General features: G+C 40.6%; 2 protein-coding genes across 4 annotated transcripts in view; both read right to left on the reverse strand.

Annotated features, from left to right (window-relative positions):
* The window catches only part of ptpra (protein tyrosine phosphatase receptor type A), a 29076-nt gene extending 24206 nt beyond the window's left edge, over positions 1-4870 (reverse strand). Inside the window, exon 1 of one of the 2 annotated variants that reach the window (XM_083971751.1) lies at positions 4768-4870. The gene's annotated coding sequence lies outside the window, so the exon portion shown is untranslated. Of the gene's footprint in view, positions 1-2389; positions 2580-4767 lie in introns of those variants that run through there. The other variant, XM_083971752.1, reaches the window with a different exon arrangement.
* Positions 4871-8033: 3163 nt separating this feature from the next.
* Positions 8034-16900, reverse strand: idh3b (isocitrate dehydrogenase (NAD(+)) 3 non-catalytic subunit beta). Of its 2 annotated transcripts, none has more exons than XM_083972300.1 (11): positions 16828-16900; positions 14718-14891; positions 14485-14605; positions 14276-14336; positions 14046-14178; positions 12882-13015; positions 12611-12713; positions 12199-12345; positions 11833-11927; positions 11578-11638; positions 8034-8587 (listed from the first exon to the last, which is right to left on the reverse strand). In XM_083972300.1, the coding sequence occupies exons 1-11, from the start codon at positions 16879-16881 to the stop codon at positions 8510-8512; spliced, it is 1161 nt and encodes a 386-aa protein (XP_083828426.1). In that variant the 5' UTR covers positions 16882-16900; the 3' UTR covers positions 8034-8509. The 2 variants fall into 2 exon arrangements, with proteins under 2 accessions (XP_083828426.1, XP_083828425.1); XM_083972299.1 differs by lacking the exon at positions 8034-8587 and adding an exon at positions 8892-10054.
* Between the last annotated feature and the right edge of the window lie 4523 nt (positions 16901-21423).

Here is a 21423-nt window from a genome sequence, read left to right on the forward strand (position 1 = left end):
CTGGGTGAGCGAGCTGGGAATCAAACAGACGGCACTAACACTACACTAGGCCTTCCTTCGCTGACATGAAACCAACAGCGGTGGTCAGGGCAGGGGACTTCACTATTCATGCAGAGAAATATTTCCCTCTGGCTTTCTACAACGCATCCTGCTTCGCTGGTCGCTGCAGCGCTAGATAATGCTTGTCTGTCTGTCTCCATTCATGGCATATTAATACTGTTTCTATGTCTTGAGAGGGGAGAAGGGAGAGGAGGGAGGGGAGGGGGGGGGGGGGGGGGTCTGGGGCAACAGGAATACTGTGAATGCTTCTCTTCACGGGAGACTGAAGTAAGAGCCTAACTCAGGGCGGCTAGGACTCTTGCTCCGAAACAGACCACAGATTATATGTCCCCAGTGCCACATACAACAGCCACAATCCTCTGGACTTCCCTTTCTGAGGGATACTACTCCCTGCTGGTGCGGTTTGTGTTCCTGTTGGCTTCATTCATGAGCTGGTGAGTTGATGAAAAGACGAAAAGAAGCGTGGGATTACCATTCTGGCTAATCGTACGGGCAAGCGTGACCGCTGTGTCTGTTATTAAGCCTGTAATGATGATTCGGTTCCATCAGGCTGGACGGATCAAGTGGGGGGGGGGGGGGAAACTCGCTCGTTTCAATGAGTGAAAGTGGTGAGTCAGTGGAGGCTCTGCTCTGTGTCCGCTCCCGTTGTGGGGTTTCTCACAGAGCATGCCAGGGGCCTCTCAAGCTTTCCCACATTGGACACAGAGAGGATGTGGAGGCGCAAAGCATGGCCTCCCCACAGAAGCCACTGTGACCTTGAAGCGTGGTGTGGGGGCCAAGCGGGCAGCTGAAGGGCCACGACGATGAAACCCAACTCACCATCAACCTCTGCCATTTGAAACTAATACGCTGGAGCAGATTTCTACGTACATCCAGCAGCGTGCAGCCAAGGATGGGCAGAAACTAAGCCTCAATACCCCTCTGATATCGACCAAAGCCGCTCTGTGTCACAAAGAATCTGCCAAACAATGAAAAACCTGGCATCAAACGGCGACGGGGACATTCACAGTCTCGTCTCGTCCTCTCTGCTTATACTTCCTTATACTTCCTGCTTGTAAGTTCTTGTGAAGCACTGGTGGTTTGACAGTATTTTAGAAGTTCGGTTTGCTTAAAATCAAAAGTGTAAATCAAATCAAATCAAAAAAGTAGCATTTTGCTGTTGTTGGTTGATCCGTTTTATAGTCTTAAATTTGATTTGTAACAATGATCACACTGATATTTAATTTAAAATCTAAATTGAAATACTTACCTGTGTCATACACCTGTAAAATATTATATAGTAGAGTACAAATGAATATTTTGTAGGTTAATTTATAGTTATTTCTGACATGGAGTAAAAGTATAAAGTGAAGGTAAATAAGTACCTCACACTTGTGCAAACATATTTCAGTACGTTCAATCATTGCTGTTATCGAGCATTTCAAACTATATCCAGCTCTACACACGGTGTGAAAACAGTCCCAACAGCACTTTCAATCTTTCTTTGAGTCATTTTGGTTCTGTCGCAGTCAGAAGCCAAAGTGAAGGTTGTCATGTCTGAACTGACCATCCCATCCCAGCGCGCCTCGTCCCCTCCTCTTCCTTTGAAAGATAAGAAGCCCATCTAAGATGAAGAGACAATCCTCGGAGGCTTAACTTCACAGCGGTGACATGATACTGCTCCTCCACAGCGCCCCGTTTTTCTTCTATGTCCATTTTCATGTGGGGTTATTGAAAGATTACTCAGGCATGTTGACACGTTCTATGGACATTTTTTTCTTTAACAACGGGGCAAGAAAAATCTTGCCGACTCGAAGGCCGATGCCAAGGGCAAATATAAATATTTAGAAATACAGCTCTCAACTGGTTTTGAATCCGAACTGAGTTTGACCTCAACTCTGAAAGGCATTGTTTAAAAGAGCACATCAAAGTTTTTCTGTAGAAGGAAAAACTGGCGAAAAAACACAACACACCGTGATTGACTGCGGCGTTTTTGCTCATAATTTCTGCTTCTCCGTTAACAAAAAGGAAAAAATGTGTCTTTTAAGAACAGGAAACAAGTGAATGGTGACTACATTAACATAACTATCTCCATTTCCAACACATAACTGTATAACAATCGATAGATTTATACTTCTAGTTGTGGTATTACAGGTACAGCTGAGGGTAATACTCCTGCCAAAGCCTGTCCTCTATCCATAACACCAACATATAACACCATTACCCCACAAGTTATAGTGGGTGCCCTGTTAAAATAAAAGACTCTAATGAAGGAATAAGGAGGTGGCACTCAGACTTTGACCTGGATCACATGTGAGTTTACATTAAAAGATTAAAAGAAACCTCTCACACGTCTAAAAACGCCTCCTCGAGTTCAAACTCACACCTTGTCTTTGAAGTCCACTGAGAAGAAATAAACTTTTATCCATATTCATCAAGGTCGTGGTGGCAAACCTGAAAACATCAATCATCCCACATCAAGAGGATGTAAAACAAAGATTTACTCAGTAATCTGAAAGGATTACGTAATTACTACTCCTCATCCACCGACGGCCAGCAGCAGGACACAAGTGGATGATTCCCAGGGAAGTCTTCCCCCTACGGGCAAAGGTATTTGATTTGTGACTCATCACTATTGGTTCATCATTTCCTGTATTGCAAAATGAAATGTCATTAGGGCCGAATGACATGTCACGTGTAGCTGCAATCAGGCTCCATAATGCTTCATAATCCTCTAAATGTAGCTGTGTTTATCCTGTCAAGGGGCTGAATTACAGAGCTCTCGCACAAGTAAAACACGGTGGAACAGGTGGAAACAAAAATACACCTCCCGCCACACCCCACCCAAAACAGCCGACTCATAATATTATGTCAGCACCCTGAAATTGTGAAATTTCACAACACGGAGTTAATTAAAAAAAAAAAAAAAGACCCACACCCATCGAAACTTCACTCCACTCCGCTCCAAGATGTACTTTATTCTTATTTTTAGAAACTAGGCCAATCATGAAAAGTGTGGTGTGAGGATAACTCGAGCACTTCTGCTAAAAACCCTTTCAGGATCCCAAAGACGGAAATAACTACTTTTCCTTAAAATAGGTAGTAGGAGAAGATATGGACAGACAGGAGCGAGCAGGGATGATAACAGCTCTCTGCCTCTCTGCGTTGTGTCGCCTTCCGCAGTTTTATGAGAGAGAGGGGTGGTGGTGGGGAGGGGGGCTGGACGGCTCTTAGAGGGAACAGAGGTGGACGTGTCCAGGCCTGACAGACAGAAAGGTCAAGGTCGGCCTGTTGGTACACTGCGAAGTTGCAGCTTTGAGTTTTTTTTTGCACTTCAGTGGTCCTGACGTGACATGACGGTCGACCTCTGAAGTGGAAAGGCACTGAGAGTGAAGAAGCATGTATGATGGATGCACTGGAGTTCAATGAATCAGCCCAAACGTGATGAGTCAAGCTCCAGGCAGACATAGCAGGAAGTTACTACTGATACCGACAAGCCGGGCTCAGCCATGCCTCCTCAGTGTGCAATGCATGATGCTTCTTTCTTTCTTTCTGCTCTGGCTGTTCAATGTTTGACACAACTTCAGCCTGAAGCAGTCGATGTTTGTTTGGGTAAAAAAAAAAAAAAAAAGAGTGTCATTCATGTGTTTCTGTCGTTGAATTCCCACTATTCCTCCCCATAAACAAGCCATTAAAAAAAAAAGGTAACCCATGTTATGATGAGCTGTGAAATGTAACAAGGGAAAGCAGAGGAATAGCTAGGATGAACACCCTCAAAAGATTAAAATGGTATGCTCGGTTACACCCAACCAGAGAAAGAGAGGAGGATATTAATCATTAAAAAAAAAAAAAGACAGAGAGAGAGAGAGAAAAACTTTGGGAGAGGTTGTGAGGGGGGGGGGCAAACTCATGAGACTGGATGTCAGAGAGCAGAGGAAGAAACACAAAGGAGCCGCTGTGATTTGACAGACCATACGTGTTAATGTTAGGGCGACCTAATTCCTGTTGTGGGTCGCATGAAGCCCCCACTGCTCCTCCACCCACCCACCCACCCACCCACCCATCCAGCACCAGCAGCAGCAGCAGCAGCAGCAGCCAGCTCCCCTCCCTCCCTCCCTCCCACCCTGAACGTGTAATAACAAAGCGTTGATCAATAAAGTGTACTTTCCAGCGCAGACACGGACCCCCTGTCTTTGTTCATCCCCCTCCTGCCAGCGCAACAGCATCTGTGTTGGCACAACAAGCCGAGTTAGCTACAACCTCTGGACTTTTTTTTTTGTAATGTTGTTGCACTCATCTGAAAGCCCCCTGTTTTCTTTTTCTTTTTTCTAGAGAGCCCCCCCCCCCAAAAAAAAGAAAAAAGAAAAGAAAAAGAAAAATCCCTCCCTGCCTCCGAGCTACTTCTGAAATGTTCAAGCAACACAAGGAGGGTTACAGCAGCTGAATCCAGCCCCGCTGCACACAAACCCTGGAGGACAGTGTGTGTGTGTGTGTGTGTGTGTGTGTGTGGGGGGGGGGGGGGTTAGTGTAATGTAATGTAATGTAATGGAGCCCGTGAGCCTGGGGGGCTGGGGGGCTGGAGAGAGAGAGAGAGGGGGTGGAGGGGGGGACAAAAGTGTTTGTGGATGACACAATGTTACAGCGCGAAGAGGAAACATGCTGCTTGCTATAGCTACAACGACATTGTAACAAGTGTGACTCAACGCAACAAAAACACGAAAAACTCACCACAACTCCTGTAGCACCCGAGGTGGAAGAAAAAAAAAGAAAAAAACCCAACAGGAACGAAGAAGAGGAGGAGGTAAAAAAAAAAAAAAAAAAAAAAAAAAAATCAAAGCCCAGCAGGAATGTATCCTCTCGTTTTGCTTCCACGTTTTCCAACCCCGGCCCCCAGTCTCCACACCCCAGGAACCGAGAGTGTGAGCGCCGCGGCGGGGTGGTGGTGGTGGTGGTGGGGGGAACTGGGTGATAGCAGAGCAGAGGAGGGAAGCACGATCCGGGACACACAGTCAACACTTCGCAGTCAGTTTTTATCTTGTGAAATCCAAAAAGGCAAAAGGAAAAGGGACCCCCTCTCTCTCTCGCTCGCTCTCTCTTGAAAAAAAAAAGAAAAGACACCCTCCTCACTTCGTCCCTAATGTGCCGCCGTCCCCTTCGCAGCCTGGGCCACTTTCTCGGCCTTCCTGGAGATTAAATCCCACGGTTTATCCGCTGTATCCGGGCGCGTCGGCCGACTATTCTAGTCCGCCATGTTGTGTGTCTGTCTGCATAGGAAGAATGGGAAGCGAGCAGCAAATTCCCAGGCCAGGCCCCGTCTCTTCTCCACTCTGTGTGTCTGCAAAGCTCGCAGCGACACCTGCCGGCCGAGGCGAGCACTAAACAGACCGGTCACAGCTGCATAAAGCAACACTATGTAGTTTTTTTTTCTCTTTACCTTAAAGAGGAACTATGCAGGATTTGTAGCTTAACTATACTACAATTTTTTACTTTAATTAAACAGCTTTGGAGTAATTGTGATGCTTTAATAAATGGCTTAACTTGTTAAAGCAGAAGTAAGTTTGTGTTAATAAGTCTTAAATTGTTATATCTTCCGACCAATCACTTACATAGAGTGTTTAGTCCGAAACACGGGTCTGTCAGTCACTCTGCTCTGCCGTAAGCCCAGGAGAAAACTTTCCTTGTATCCTACAACCTTTATCCAATGAGGAGAGAGAACGGCATAAAGGGGCGGTCCTCTCTGTGTGTGCAGCCAAGGGATGCGCGTGCATGTGGTGACGTAGGGACGAGGGCGGGGACTGCCAACTCCATCGGCTGACAGAAAGTTAGCCAAAACGACCGGATCGCTTACTTCTGCTTTAACTATACTACAATTTTTACTTTAATTCAACAGCTTTGGAGTAATTGTGATGGTTTAATAAATGGCTTAACTTGTTAAGAGGGAGAACGGAGGCTCTCTTCCTCCAACTTTGCAAGATCAGCGTTGCCGCCGCTGGTGTCCCACCTCTCGTCTCTGCAGCACCACGACACAAACGCGCCCCATTACCCGTAATATCTTGTTTATGACAGATTAAACACGTCGTAACATCATATATGATATAGGCCTATAACATTATCTACCGCTCTACTGGTTGCTTTCTGGGAGGCTTCATTGTAAACAAATGCACATGGCCAGAAGGAGGGTTAGCAAAACAGTGGATAAGTGACCGGACATACATATTTTAAAATAATGTTTCTAAACTCATATAAGTGGTCGCAAATCGTAGGCTATTGTGCTTCTACGGGAAGCAGACAGTTGCTTTTCTCAACCAGAGTACCAGTACCACTAATCCTACATAGTGTTGCTTTAATGCTGAGGCCCGGGAACCTCCAAAGGGTCCATTAAAGTGCTCCCAATTCACTTTCACACTTTTGAGTGTGTGTTGTGTTGAATTGAATTGAATTGATTTGAACTGAATTGAATTTAAATCTTTATTGTTCCTGAGGGGCAATTAGATTGACAGCAGCCGTTGTCACAATTAAACACATAAAAACACTAAAGTAAAAAAAAAAAAAAAATAGTATGAATACAAAAATACAATAATTTAAGATATAATATACATTTACAGCTGATTGGGATATTTAACAGCTGATGGAACAAATGATCTCAGATATCTGTTGACCCTTGGCTTCAACCTCCTTCCTGATGGCAAAAGCCTAAACTGCTTATAAAGAGGGTGCCGAGGGTCTGCTAGAATGGCCTTAGCCCTCCGAATACACCTGACCTGATAGACCTGCTGGCTAAGATCATTAGGTTTACACCAATGATCTTTCAGCACTGATTAACATCACCTCCAAGCCTTTTATTAACCAGGCTGAGATTGCCAAACCAACAGATCATAGTGAATATAAGTATAGACTCAACAAATGATGAGTAAAACATTTTCATGAGTGAGCCCTCAATATGAAAAGTCCTATAAGCTTCCTTAAATAGAACAATAGTGACTATACAGTACATTAATATTCCTGTTTAACCCCAACCCTTCAGGTTAAGATACATACATTATTAACTTTAAATCACTGCTGCTAAATTTAGATCCAGGCAGCTCAAGCAAGGAAACTTACAGTACATGCACCACTTACTACATGTCAATGCATCATTAATAATGGCACAATGACTTAATAGCAGCTATTACAGAGTCTAAACTGCATAACGGGTAATTTTAATTTAGGAAATAATGATTACAGGTCCTGTACTTATGCAGGTGTGACTCAATATTGTGAAACATTTAGTTTTATCTAAATGATCTGAGTACTCCTACTACTGAATGAAATTTGTTTTTAGGTTTACGGTCCATTAGTACGAGGAAATGATTGTAGACCTTGACTTTAGAAAAAGGACTTGAATAAAAAAATAACTTCAGTAAGAGGTGCAAAAATGAGAATGAAAATATTAGTTTAAATCCTATTTTGTCCTTTTTAAAAAGTGATAAGGGGGCAGAATCACATTACGACCATTTGAAATAAAAACTATGATTATCTGAACCACAGAAAATTAACTTATCATCTAGTTATAATAACTGACTAATCACATTTTTCAACAATCACATCAATGTTTTCTGTTTTTCTCAGTCTTCTGTTTGCTGGTTAAACTGCTTTATAAGAAAATGTAGAGAAACATTAGATGCAGCCCAAAACCTTTTGTAGCCTACTAGAGGAAAGGTCTCCTGCAAACATTGTGTATTTCTTCAGTTTCTTGTTACCCACTCATTCTTTACACGGGCTTGGGGACCTGCAGCATCATGCACAAAAGCACCACAGTATTAATATTTTTCTTGGATCCTTCATGTTACACATGTTCGGACAGAGGGATGGCTCTGTGTTGAAGGTAAGTTGCTCATGCTGTGACATGATGCATGCTGACTGAGCCACCATGCAGCCCTGATAAACATTTAATAAGACCAAATACTGCAACACTCTTCTATTAACATTCACGCAAGGATTTTCCACTCAAGATGTCGTATCTCATTAATTCTTTATTATTCATATCTCCTGTTAAATGAGTAAGCAATTAAGCTAAAAACCTGGTGGTTAATAAATAATATGAAAGTGTGCGTACATCATGTTGTGACAGAGATTACTGTCCAGACATAAAACCATCCAGTAGGAATTACAGGAACTTGTCAGAAAACAAAATGTGTAACAGCATGAAAACATCTTTTGTGCTGATTATAAGACTTTGGATCTTTAACCTTTTCTTTTTTCTTCATTAAATGTCAAATTTAATGAGTAAGCTTAACTGAAAACCAGAGTTTTTGGATACTTATAGCTCTGCATTTTCATCTATGTTCACAATGGAAAAATTGTGCGTACACCGTTGTTGGAATATATTGTACTGCATGTGTACAATCGTTGAAGAGATCAGTTTTATCACGAGGTAAATTAAAAAGCGCGGGTGCATCGCAGCAGCTGACAGATTTGCAAATACAACGCTTTAGACTGCCAGGTTAGCAATGACAGCCCGGGTGAACTCGTCGCTTGATGCGTAGCCCCCCAGGTCTCCAGTGCGCACCTGTTGCAAACATAAGGACAGTGTGTTACTATGTGCACAGCTGCTGCAACACATGTCCACATACAGTATCATGGCCAGTGTGTTAGAGAGCCTTTAGAAACTGCACTCACAGAAAGCACAAAGTGTGGCGAGTGATACATGTTCTTTCAGAGAGCATCAGCTTTGTGTCATTTCGCTCACGCACTCGTCCGTTCAGAAACATTTTGAATCATTAACAATGAGCACAATGCTGTTTTTAAAACACACGTCTAGTCCTGTAAATTAGTATTCAACCACAGTCATAAAGAGAAGACAGAACATTACACACTCCTGACCAGCTTTAATATGCATAAAATACCCCTCCAAACAAACAAAATCTGATCAACAAGATTAGACATGACACTGTTGACACCGTGTGGTGGTAAACATTCTCCATAAAGCAGCTTTAAAGAGAGGATTATTTGTAGTTAACAACAACAACTGACTTTAAAAACACATGACAGATGTAGTGATGAGACACAGCAGGGATTTAATTTCTTGCACCATCAGTGGAATGAACAATGACCAGTATTAAATTGTTGATATTAGTCTTAAAACACAATGTTACAACTGAAAAAAAGACTTTTACCCATCTACTCATGTCTTGTCACATGACAAAATCTCTAAACAGTTCATCTATTGTATGTCATTTTATAATTCAGCTGTGACTAACAAAATCTTGGTTGAGAAAATGATTTCATGACCACTGGAGTAATACCTGAATATAATAAATATCTTGAGGTGAAATACATTTGGCTTTCTTGGCTTTCATTTTGGCATAATTATTTATGTTACTCCATGTATTATAACTATCACAGTAAGAAACATGAAGTTTACATTAAGAAAAATCTCCTGTTGCTGTACAGTAACAATGTCAGAAACAGTTTTACTGAAATTATGAAATGTTACATTTTTAGAGGGTCATGATGTAGCAGTCGTACCCTAATGTATACTGAGTTCTGAGTAATGTTGAATTGTGAGGTACAAGTAAATTAACACAGTGGTTGTTTTATATTAATTTTCCAAAAATGTGACAACAGAGGTAGTCAATATGGGCAATGTCTAAAACATTTAGAAAATTAAACAACAACCACAAGCAAATGAAAAAGGTGTGATGGGAGGGATGTCCATGCAGAGGAGCGACGGAGGATCAAGACTCATGAGCTGCACATTTTTAGTAAAGTACCACCCCCAAGGTAACATCAGGAAAACTGAGTATAAACATTATGATTCAACTGATGGTATTTGTCAAAACTGTTCAGCACAACTGTCAGTGAGTGAGGGGGAGATGAGTCTGAACATGAGTCCAGTTCATGTCCAGATTTAGGGAAATGTCTGTGAGGAGTGTGATGGAACATCTTAGCAAACAGGTCGGTGGCGCAGGTTTTCCACAACGGTACGCACAAAGTCGCTAGTGGTGGCGTACCCGCCAAGGTCTCGTGTCTTTACCTGGGATACGCACACAGATACACACCAACACACACACACACACACACACACACGGGATATTGGGGTACAAGGAGTGGAGGGAGTTAAAGGAGAGAGGGAAGAGGGAGAGGAAGGGCACTTCAGACAACGTGCAGGATAATTCTCCTTTCAAATGATAAAAATTCCTTTAAAAAAAACAAAACATATCTCACATTCACACAACAATGTCAGTGTTATCCCAACTGCAAACACAGCTTTGTAGAGGAGTTATAAAAATGAAAAACTAAAATATATTCATCTCTAAAGCTGCTATTGCTGGATAGTTGATGTTTAGATCTGAATTGACCATGCAGACATCTGAGGGACGAAGGCTGACCCACTTCATGCTGGTGCTCATGTCAGTGTGTGTTAGTGTCAACAGGGATCAGGTGCAAAAGGCAGAAAAAACAAGAAAAAAAACATGTCCTGGGAACAAATGCATTTAATTCATGATGGATTAAAGATGGACGGAAGAGAAACGCACGAAGAGTTAAGACGCATTAGTAAGTACGAATACTAAAGGCTCTCTAACACACTGAACTGTAGTTTACATGTTATTAGATGTAGGCATATGTGTGTCAACAAGGAAGATAACACTTAATGGGTTAGTATCATTACGGCTATTTGACATATTTACATGACAGAGCTCTGTGGTTAGCTGTTCAGGGCAGCATGCTGAAACTCTCATTAACATTTAGCAGAGGGTTATTTTCTCAAGTCAGCCACGAGCACCCAATGACACCGTTTATGTGAGGCTGCAATTACTGACCCACAAAAGCACAGAGCAGAAGGTTCATTTTGATGACGGGTGTTGACAGGATATGGGGTTTAACCAGTCCCACTGGCTTCACATATCCTCATTCGGCAAAATTAGCACTTGTTACTTTGCTCTACTTAGAGGCTGGGCGTTATAACCATTATACTCAATGAATCACAGCTTGTTCCACGTGGGACGTAGTAAATGACTATATTGCAAAATACTGAGTAAAGATAGTCATATAATTATTTTAAGCCCCCGAAGCAGAGAGTTGATTTCTCTCTGTGGTGGTCCCTCTGTCACCCACCCAGAAAACACTACAGGGTGCATGTGTGTGTTTTAGTATCTGAAGCAGAGGGAACTAGAGAGAATGACGCACCTGAAGCACCAATAATAATAAAATATTTCTAGGTGTTCAGTCATCGAAGATCGAGGCAGACGAATTGGTTAAAAACTAAATCCCAAATCACCATACTGCTGGGATTATGTGCAAAATTTAAATACAATACAATATTTAAGTGGTTTGGGGGAGAATTCACAATGTCAAGAAATATATTATGTATTGCAATATAGCCTAAGAATATCATTTTTTGGTCATATCACCCAACCCTTGCTCTACTTGCATTTGCAGGAGTAATAAAAATAATTCCTTTAGGTGTTAATACTGTTAGTGCTGTGTCTGATATATTTATGTCATGGAGGGTAGAAAAAGTACAACACAATCACACACACACACTCACACACTTACCTTGCCCTGTTTGATGACCCTCTTGACAGCATCTGACACCATTTGGGAGTGATATTCAAGGCTGCAACACAATACAAAGACAATGAACAGGTGACCAGAGCCGTCTTGTGCACATGTTCAGTCAGTTCAGACAGAGAGGCACTCGAGGCTGATTTAGAAAACCTGGAGAGGTGCGTTAGAGCAGGACAGAGGACACATGGTTATGGTGTAATATGTGGTCTACTTGTTACTACAAGGCCTATTTGGTTGACTCACTTGAGGTGCCTGAGCATGTTAGCAGCACTCAGCAACATGGCCGTGGGGTTGGCGATATTCCTTCCAACAGCTTGAGCAAAGGGGTGACGTGCCCCCTGAAAAGAGGAAAGACACAGGATATGAGGGATGACAACAGGCTGACAGCACCAGGACAGAGTTGAGCAATCAATAGTCATTCAAGACTAACAACATATCAGTACATTATGTCCTTTGTATCACAGATTATGCCCCATTATAGTTCCTCATCATCATCTAACTAAACAGAAAATATAAACGTAATAGACGAAGAAGAAGATGAGATAATGACGGCTTTATTTCTGAAACATCTGTTTATTAAGTGCAAAAAAAAACTTTATGGAAACTCACAGTCTCAAACACAGCATACTCTGCGCTGTAGCTTTCCCCAGGAACAACTCCTGCTCCTCCGACCAGCCCTGCTGCCAGGTTATCGATGATGTTACCGTAAAGGTTCGGCATCACCAGCACGTCGAACTGGTATGGGTTCTGGACCAGCTGCAACAACCAGACACAGATGATGATGATGACTTTGAATATCAAGTGGAAAAGTCAAACTCAAGTCTACCAAGTCAAAGTATGATTATTTACAATAATAGATTACAGTGTAGTGCTTCATACTGTTTGTTAATTAATCACAGCTCGAGAACTAAACACAAATTTGTAAGGTGTATAAAAAAACAAAACAATACACATAACAACAAATTATTTAACAATTAAGAATCAATAAAGTCAGGAGAATTAAGAGTGAGTGTGTATGTACCTGCATGCAACAGTTATCAATGATTATGTTCTCATATTTGATTTTGGGATACAGTTGCGCCACCTCAGCACAGCTCTGCAGAAACAGGCCATCAGCTAATTTCCTGTAAGAAGACAAGGGGGGGTAATGAGGACATGCTAATGTAATGCAAATCATGACGCCATTTACTACAGTCTGAATTATTAACATACCGGTAAGTAAAATGATTAAAAAATAATTAGACAAAAAGAAAAAAAAAAAAAAAAAAGGGGATGGGGTTCTATTTCCTTACATGATGTTGGCTTTGTGGACAGCGGTGACCTTGTTTCGCCCCTTCTTGGTGGCATAATCGAAGGCGAACTTGGCAATGCGCCGAGATTTCTCTCTGGTGATGATCTTTAAACATTCGATCACGCCTGTCACACTCTGAGGAGCAGGGAAAAAAAAGAGATAGTAAATGTTAATACAGCCACCTTTGACAGAAGATGTAAGAGCAAGAGAATGAAAACATTACACCATACATCCAGTAAAATGCATTTGATCAGTTAGTTGCCCCTCTAATGTAGCAATATGTATTAACCGATGAGAACCAAGCATTAAGAATACAACTACAGACCAACAAATGAATAAGAATAAGGTTTTAAATCAACAACACAATCAAACTAAGGCTACAAACTAATCAGAATAACCCTGCCAACCAATCAGAGCACACCTATGAAGCAACCAATTGGAATAAAGCTACAAAACGCCATCGTTACCCTAACCAGAGTTCCATATCTCTCTCTGCATTTACATGGACTTCAGTATCCCGGTTTTGATGGTTATCCTGATTTTGATCAAATTCGGGATATGGTGTTTATATGAACTTAGAGAAACCTGGTTATTCAGTATCACTGTATTCATGATAAATACCAGTATCCTGGTTTCTGATTACTGCGTCTTATGTGTGCATGCACATTTAATGTTTATTGTTTACAACAGAAAGCGCGGCAAATTGGAAATCTGTAATTTATTAGCGACAGACTTGAATAGGTCGGCATTTCTATGTTTCCCTCCATCTAAACATCCCGTTATATTGGGCTCTTTCATTACAGAAAGTCTCCTCGTCGCTCCAGAAATATGCTCTTGTTGTTGCCACTGCCATTTTGTTAGTTTTAACGCATCTATGGTAACAGTTACGTCAGTTGGCAGAGTACTCCAGGCAGCAAAATCGGGCTTCTCAAAATCAGGATTAAGGGCTTATCCTGATTTCTGAAATCGGGAAATGGTGTTTACATGCTCAAACACAAAAACGGGATACTTTAAAACCCCGATCAAAACTGAAGTCCATGTAAACGCAGTCTGTATGTTCATGGGAAACCTCTCTCTTCAAAGTATAGTAAGATTTTTTTTCATGTGGGTTTTCAAACCACAGTTCATCCTGTGCCTGCAACGAGTAGGAGGAGTTGTTGTTTACCTCGTGCTCCAGCGAGCTGTACTCCCCCTCAGTCTGCTCGCGGATGATGACTAGGTCCAGGTTGTTGTGGCGGGTGCTGTAGCCCGGCAGGCTGTTTACATGAACCACATTAGCAAACAGGTCCAGTTTGCGCCTAGAGGATAGAAAAGGAGGCAGAGTTATTGGAAAAAAATTAAAATAAAACCACTAAATTTACACAAACAAATGCAGAACTGATGTCTCAGTTTTACCTCAGTCTCATCTCATATGAAGCCAGCTCCCCTTTGTACTCCATGGGTGTGTGGATCTTTCCTGGATAACAACACATGCCATAAATATAAATGTTAGATGTGATTGTCCTTGACAGCTAATACACTGAGTTTTATTTCAGTGTCGGTATGAAACCAAGATGAACTATAAGAGAATGTCAGAAAATAAGTAAAAAGAAACAATACAGTACCTTTTATGGCCACTCTGTTGGTCTTCATAGAAGTCAACACTTGATCCAGTTTTTCCTCACTGGCCATGTTCTGTACCTCACTCAGGTGGAACTCCTCAAACTCCACTGGGACGTCTGCTGCCTGGAAAAACGAAGAAAGAAAGTCAGAATATACAAAAAAAAGTCACAGCATCTTAAAGTTTATGTGTCATCATCCTTGTTGACTATTTTTTAAGATCCTACTCAAAGTTTACCTTAAAGACATCTTTGACAGCAGTCATCAGCTCAGGTCCCACTCCATCTCCCGGTACCATTGTAACCTTGAAGGTGACATCTGCACCCGCCGGCGGGGCTTCTGGACCACGGAGACCAGCTGATAAACTCAGTGGCCGAGATGCCAGCTGCTGCCACCGGGGGCTGCTCAGGCCCTGACGGACAGAAAGAAGACAGTCACTCACTATTATGAGTGGGGGCTAAGTTTACAGGATAATATGGGTATAACCTGAGGCAAAACACATGTGTCCACCACCTGAGACTGTTTCAAAAATATCTCAGGTAAAATGGTTTTCTTTTTGTTTTATTGCCTCTTAAAACAAAGCCGTGTGTGTGTGTGTGAACAGATTGAAAGTTTCTTATCTTAAAATTATTCAGCTCTTGAGGCTCTGAGAGATTAAACCATCTTGGATTTCAAAAGAAAAAAAAAATTGAGTAATGAGTAGCCTAATTAATTGCCCAACATAAAATTATTCAGCACCTAGCTACTTATCCAGCTAATCACTTATTTGTCCTCCTTTTCAACATCAGCGTGTTCCTCTTTCTTCTCAGGTGTGAGCAGCTGCTGTTTTTCTGTAATTTTCCTGATATGCTCATAACCAATATATTTACACATCGTATGTATCATTTGGGCGTCTTGGACAGATCAGACAGATTAGTATGCCAGACTTAGTTCTGTGAAATGGCAATGGTAGTTTTCTAACATTTCATGGAAAAAATAAATTAAATCAGTTACTTGAAAAATAGTTGGCAGATTAATTGAGTTGGGTGTTACAAGAATAATTCTGGGTAGCATGGATGTCTTGTTTCTTTCATTCTCTCATGATTGTATTGGGACATTATGAGCGATGTTAGAAATTGCTGAAAAATATTATATGAAAGCAGTATTTCAATGGCAATAGTGGATTATCAAATAGTTTTTCTACCTGTGCCAGGTATCAAGTTAAATTTGCTGGATTAGCAAAAGCCTGAAATTCCTGCCTGGTCATTACTTACTTTATTATATAACTGACTTCCAATAAATTATCTATGTCACTGTAGGCGCCAATACAGTACAATCATCAATATATCTGTGCAAATTCTCATTTGTCCAGGTCAAAGGCATCTCTAGGCAATTAAGTTTTGGTTTTTCATACTGGCTATTCTGAAAAATTGGTGAAAGACTCAGTTTACATACGTGAGTCACCATTTTTTCAGACTAGCCAGTCTAGTCTCCTCAAACTGATAAAGCCACTTGGATAAGGGGCGAAACGTCTCCAAGACAAAAACTAAAAGTCTAGTTGACTTGATTGATCTATCAGAGATATCATGAATATACATTGTCATGATGTTTTGATTGTACTGTGCACTGCTAGTCTCATTGTGGGTGAGTTTTATCATTATACACTAAAACTAAAGGGGTCAGAGGGAAGAAATAGAAGAGTCATCTGTCAAACTGACATGTGAAGAAGCCATGATGACACCTACAGGTCAAGGTAAACAAACTGCATGGAAGATTTTTTTTATCTTCATATACCTGTTGATTCAAACTGACATTTCACTGTATATAATAATCAAAATCACAAGCCCATTATCTGAAAAGGCAGGTCAGACTTGTATTCATCTAGTCTGTTTTTTTGTTTTCCCAGGGTTGTCAGCTCTTTGTGTAGCTATTGTTGTTGTGTGAGTGTAACAGCGACTGATGTTTCACTGAGGACACTGAGGTTACCATGACAGGATTTAGCCAGCTAGCCGCGTTAGCTTCCTCAAAGACAGCTTTAGCTAACGAGCTGGGCTCATTTGACCGGTTATCTAGAGACAACCGACATCAGCCGAGGTTTGTTTACAACTAAATCGGAGTTAATAATGGAGCCAAAGAGACACTCAAGTCGCTTTAATGAATCCGAGGATGACAGGAGTAAAGAGGAGATGTGTCAATGTAGCAACGGTTAGTTAGCAACGAGACACAGCGACTCGTTTCTCTCTGTGTCACTTTTATAATTACACGGTGTCCAAGGGCAACTAAAAAAGGTACAACTTTGACCCGCAGCCGCTCTTTTCCTTACAGACGGGTTCACAAAATAAGCCGACAAACATCTTCTGTACACTCACCTTGACCAATGTTACCAGGCTTCCTCTCAAGGCGGCCGCCATCGTCACAGACATGCAGCAACAACGCAGCTTCCTCTTCTTCTCCTGTAACCGCAGCAGCCGTGTGGCGCCGACTGGTGGTGGAGCAGCAGCGCCGCCAGGTGGACGGAAGTTGTTTGAAACTTGTTGTAGTAGAAGCTATTTATAAGTTTGTTTGTTGATTTTTATTATCATCTATGAATTAAACATTGTCCCCATTGTTTTCTCATGGAAAAAAAATAGCAGAAAAAACGCTCAGGCCTTTTCTTTTATACAAGAAAAGGCCAAAAACCTGTAAACATCTCACAATCTCCATGAATACTAGCCTACTAATATTAAGAAAGATTTAAAGAATAATAGTGAGGCATCATTCACACTAAGTTTAGGTAGATTTTCTAAATTTCAAGTTTGTTCACTGCTGTGAGACAAGTTTTTAGAGCCAGATGACCTGATGAAGACCCAAGTGGTCGAAACTTATAATACATTTTTGGGAGCTCAATTATAGTAGTTGTGCGGACATCGTTTGTTTTTTCTTCTTGTTAGTTTTTGTCCTGCACCTGCCTGCACTGTCTTGGATGTGCGTGCTCTGTCCTTCCTTGCTAAGTTTCAGAGCTTCTCATATTCTAGCGAGGATGTCCTCCACTTCAGCCCTGAACATGCAATAGGCCTACACACTCATTATAAAATCCTAAAAATCATCTGAAATGCACAAAACTAAACTAGACTATTTTTTTTTTTTTTTTTAATAGCAGAAAATATCAAAAGCTGAATTAAACATTGTCCTCATTGATTTTCAATGGCAAAAAAAGAGCAAAAAATGCTCAGGCCAGGTGGACAGAGCAGCTCAGGCTCACAAAGCTGTTTGAAACTAGCTGTAGTAGAAGCTATTTATAAGTTTGTTTGTTGATTTTTCTATTATCTACTTATTTGTTGTGGGTTTCTTTAATATTATTTTGTTGATACCTTTCTCTTTTGGTACTTATGAGGTTCTTTGTATTGTTTGCTTATTTAGAAAAGTTTGTTTGGTTACAGTAATAACTATTTTTATTTATTTTGGGGTAATGCTATGGGCCTATTAGATGATTCTCTCTTTCATTGCTTAACTGTCTGTCTTCGTTGTGTTGTATTATGTGGTCGTCCTGCCTCACTGTTTTTATGTCACTGTTTCCTGTCAATTCAACTATTGGTATGTTGTATGTCACTGCTGTAGCCTATGTCAAATTACTTGTTATTATGTTGTATATGTTACTGTTGCTTATGTGTGCTTTTACTGGCTATATTTTAGTGTTGTCTTTTTTGTTCCCCCTCTCCCTTTTCCCCGAGGTCCCTCACTTCCTACCAGGCCATTGCTTAAATAAGATTTTTTTTTGCTTGGTTAAATAAAGGTTGTTGGTGATTATGATGACTTACATAGGATTGGTTATTGCTTTGTTTCTTTGTTTGCCTGCTTGTTTGAAAAATAAATAATTAATAAAAAGCAATGGCATTGTTTTGACATTTAATTATTTTACCTAAACAAACCACTGGGGTGACCAATGGCTTTTTGATTTATGTGAACTGAAGTTTGCTTGAAACTTTTATTAAGTGTCTTTGTAGAAGCTATTTACTTGTTTGTTTGTTGTTGTTTTCTATTGTCTACTTATTTGTTGTGGGTTTGGATAACTTTAATACTTTACTCATTTGCTAGACACAGGTTCTCTGTATTGTTTGCTTATTTAGAAGTTTGTTTGGTTGATAACTATTTTTTATTTATTTTTGGGTAATGCTATGGATCTATAGGTGATTTACATAGGGGTCGGTGCATGAAGTATAATTCAAATGCATTGTTTACATCACCGTAAAACACCACCATAAAAAAATGCTATTTTTAGAGTAATTACCTATTTCATTGACATAAAAAGTGCAATGCAATTCAGTGCACCAAAGTGCCCGCTTGTTCCTTTATCCAACTTGTACAATGGAAATTGAAAAGGGAAGTCGAGAGGGTCTGTTCATGCACAACGGTCCCATAGGATTGGTTATTTCTTTGTTTCTTTGTTTGCCTGCTTGTTTGGAAAATAAATAATGAATAAGAAGCAATGGCATTGTTTGGACATTGAATTATTTTCCCTGCACAAACCACTCATGGTTGATTAATGGCTTTATTAGTATTATTTATTTGAATTAAAGTTTGTTTGTTTGTTTGTTTGAGGACAAACAGCCACTACAAGTCTAATGCAAGTCAGACTGTTGCATCAAAATAAAGACTGACTATTCTTAAAGCCATAAACACCAGACACCTAAGGACCAGTTCTTTCCTCAAGAATACCTGAAGTACAGAGAACAGACAACTGGGCCCCTAATGATCTGTTCCACCTACCAATGACATGTACACTGTTGTCAGAGGAGAGACACTGATGGACGTTTGCATTATCTCAGCAAAAAGACCCCGGAGCTAGACAGGGGCCCCTGGAACATACAAGGGATTATGGTTATTGATCGTGTGAAAGCTGTTGTTTAGTTGAGCTCAGAGGGGGCCCAAAATGTCTAGCAGTTCATCTGTGCCCATCTTTATGTGAACAGCTGAGGATGCACATTTTACCACTCACTCTCAGGTCCTCCTCACTATGTTCCCTGTGTTGTTTCTAATATTCTCTTTAAACTTCAGTACCTATGTGCTGTAAAATAAGCTATATTTGCTGTTGCCGCAGCAGCGACCCTCTGAAATGTGTCCATCCTAAATAGGTCAGGGGATTTCCAATCCTATTCTAGGCAGGTGATCCTCTCTACTGACTCAGAGGATGACATCAGATATTTAAAATCACCATCATGAAACTGAACTAATAAGTCAGAGGTCAAACCTCTAATATGTGTTCATCATTTGGTTATTCGCGCTATGGCAGCCAAAGTTGCATATTTTTCACAATGCCCGAATTAGGCTTCACATGCAGTCCATCCTCTGTGTACAAGACTCTCCTGATTCCCTCTTAGATTGTCATAACATTGAAGCCACATAGCTAATGCTCACCCTGAGGTTTCTCCAAGTTAAAGGGGTTTTCCATGGAGTTTTTCCTCAGTCAATGTGAGGGTCTAAGGGCAGAGGTTGTTGTTATGATGCGATAAAGGCTATACAACTAAAATTGCCTTGCCTTGCCTTGCCTAATTTGCATTGGTGTGAGATGTGTTGCACTGGTTTTTTGTAGATGACCATTGAGCCACTGGAAAAAGAAAAGGTTCAGTGGCTGCCTTGCTGATGCTACAAACCATGCCTCATACAACCACACCCAAAGCCAATAGTTAATTTTCAACTAACTTTATTTCAGACTCTTTGATCCATATCAGTATAGAAATGAAATCATAACCCTAAAACCATAAATCCATGAATCAGCCCAAACCATATTTGGAAGTTCAACTTCCTTCGGGTCCTTTCATTCATTATTAATATTGGTGCTAAAGGCTGTGAAAAAAACAACCTTCTACCAGAGCATTAACACATAGGTGTTTCTGGAGAAACTCTTGTGGAAAGGGTGGCAATTACAAAAAAGAGTCACTGTTTCTTTTAATTCTAAATTTCGATGGAGAGTGAAGATGATCACCCAGAGGCTCTAAATTCAGATTCTGAAAGTCCGTCAGCTTAGGTAGGCTATAATGTAAAGTTTTTGAACTGCATGTTTGTCCACTGCTGTGCGAAAAACAACATGTGAAGAATGAAATTTGTGTCAGTTGAGACAAGTTTCAGAGTTTCTCATGTTCTAGCGAGGATGTCCTCCACTTTAGCCCTAAACCAGGCATGTCCAAAGTTACTATTCCTCAAAGGGCCATGTCACGTGGCTGCTGGTTTTACTAACCGAGAGCACACAGTTTGACCATCAGCTCTCTGAAGACTGAGATCAGTTGATTAAATCAGTCAAATCTGGTGTGCTGCTGCTTGGCTGGAACAAAAACCTGCAGCTACACCGGTCCTTCGGGGAATATTTTGGACATGCCTTAAACATAGGCTACCATGCAAAAAAAAGAAGAAAAAAAAAGCTGAAAATATTTAAAGCTGAACTGAACACTGATTTCTCATGGCAAAAAATAGCAGAAAATGCTCAGGCCTTTTCTTTTATACATATAAAGAAAAGGCCAAAAACCTGTAAACATCTCACAATCTCCATAAATACTAAGAAAGATTTAAAGAATAATAGTGAGGGCATTTACACTAAGCTTAGGTAGATTTTCTAAACTTCAAGTTTGTCCATTGCTGTGGGAAAAACAACATGTGAAGAATGAAACTTGTTCCAGGTGAGACATGTTTCAGAGCTTCTCATATTCTAGTGAGGATGTCCTCCACTTCAATACTCATTGTAAAATCCTAAAAAATCATCTGAAATGCACAAAACTTAACTTTTTTTAATAGCAGAAAATATCAAAAGCTTGTCCCCACTGATTTTCAATGGCAAAAAAAAGAGCAAAAAATGCTCAGGCCTTTTCTTTTAAATCTATATTTAAAAAAAAAAACCTGTATACATCTGATAATCTCCAGACATATTACTGATATTAAGAAAGATTTGAAGAATAAAACTGAGGGCATTCACACTAAATATAATATTCAGAGGG

This window comes from Trachurus trachurus (assembly GCF_905171665.1).
Source record: "Trachurus trachurus genome assembly, chromosome: 5".
In the NCBI taxonomy this organism is placed as follows: domain Eukaryota; kingdom Metazoa; phylum Chordata; class Actinopteri; order Carangiformes; family Carangidae; genus Trachurus; species Trachurus trachurus.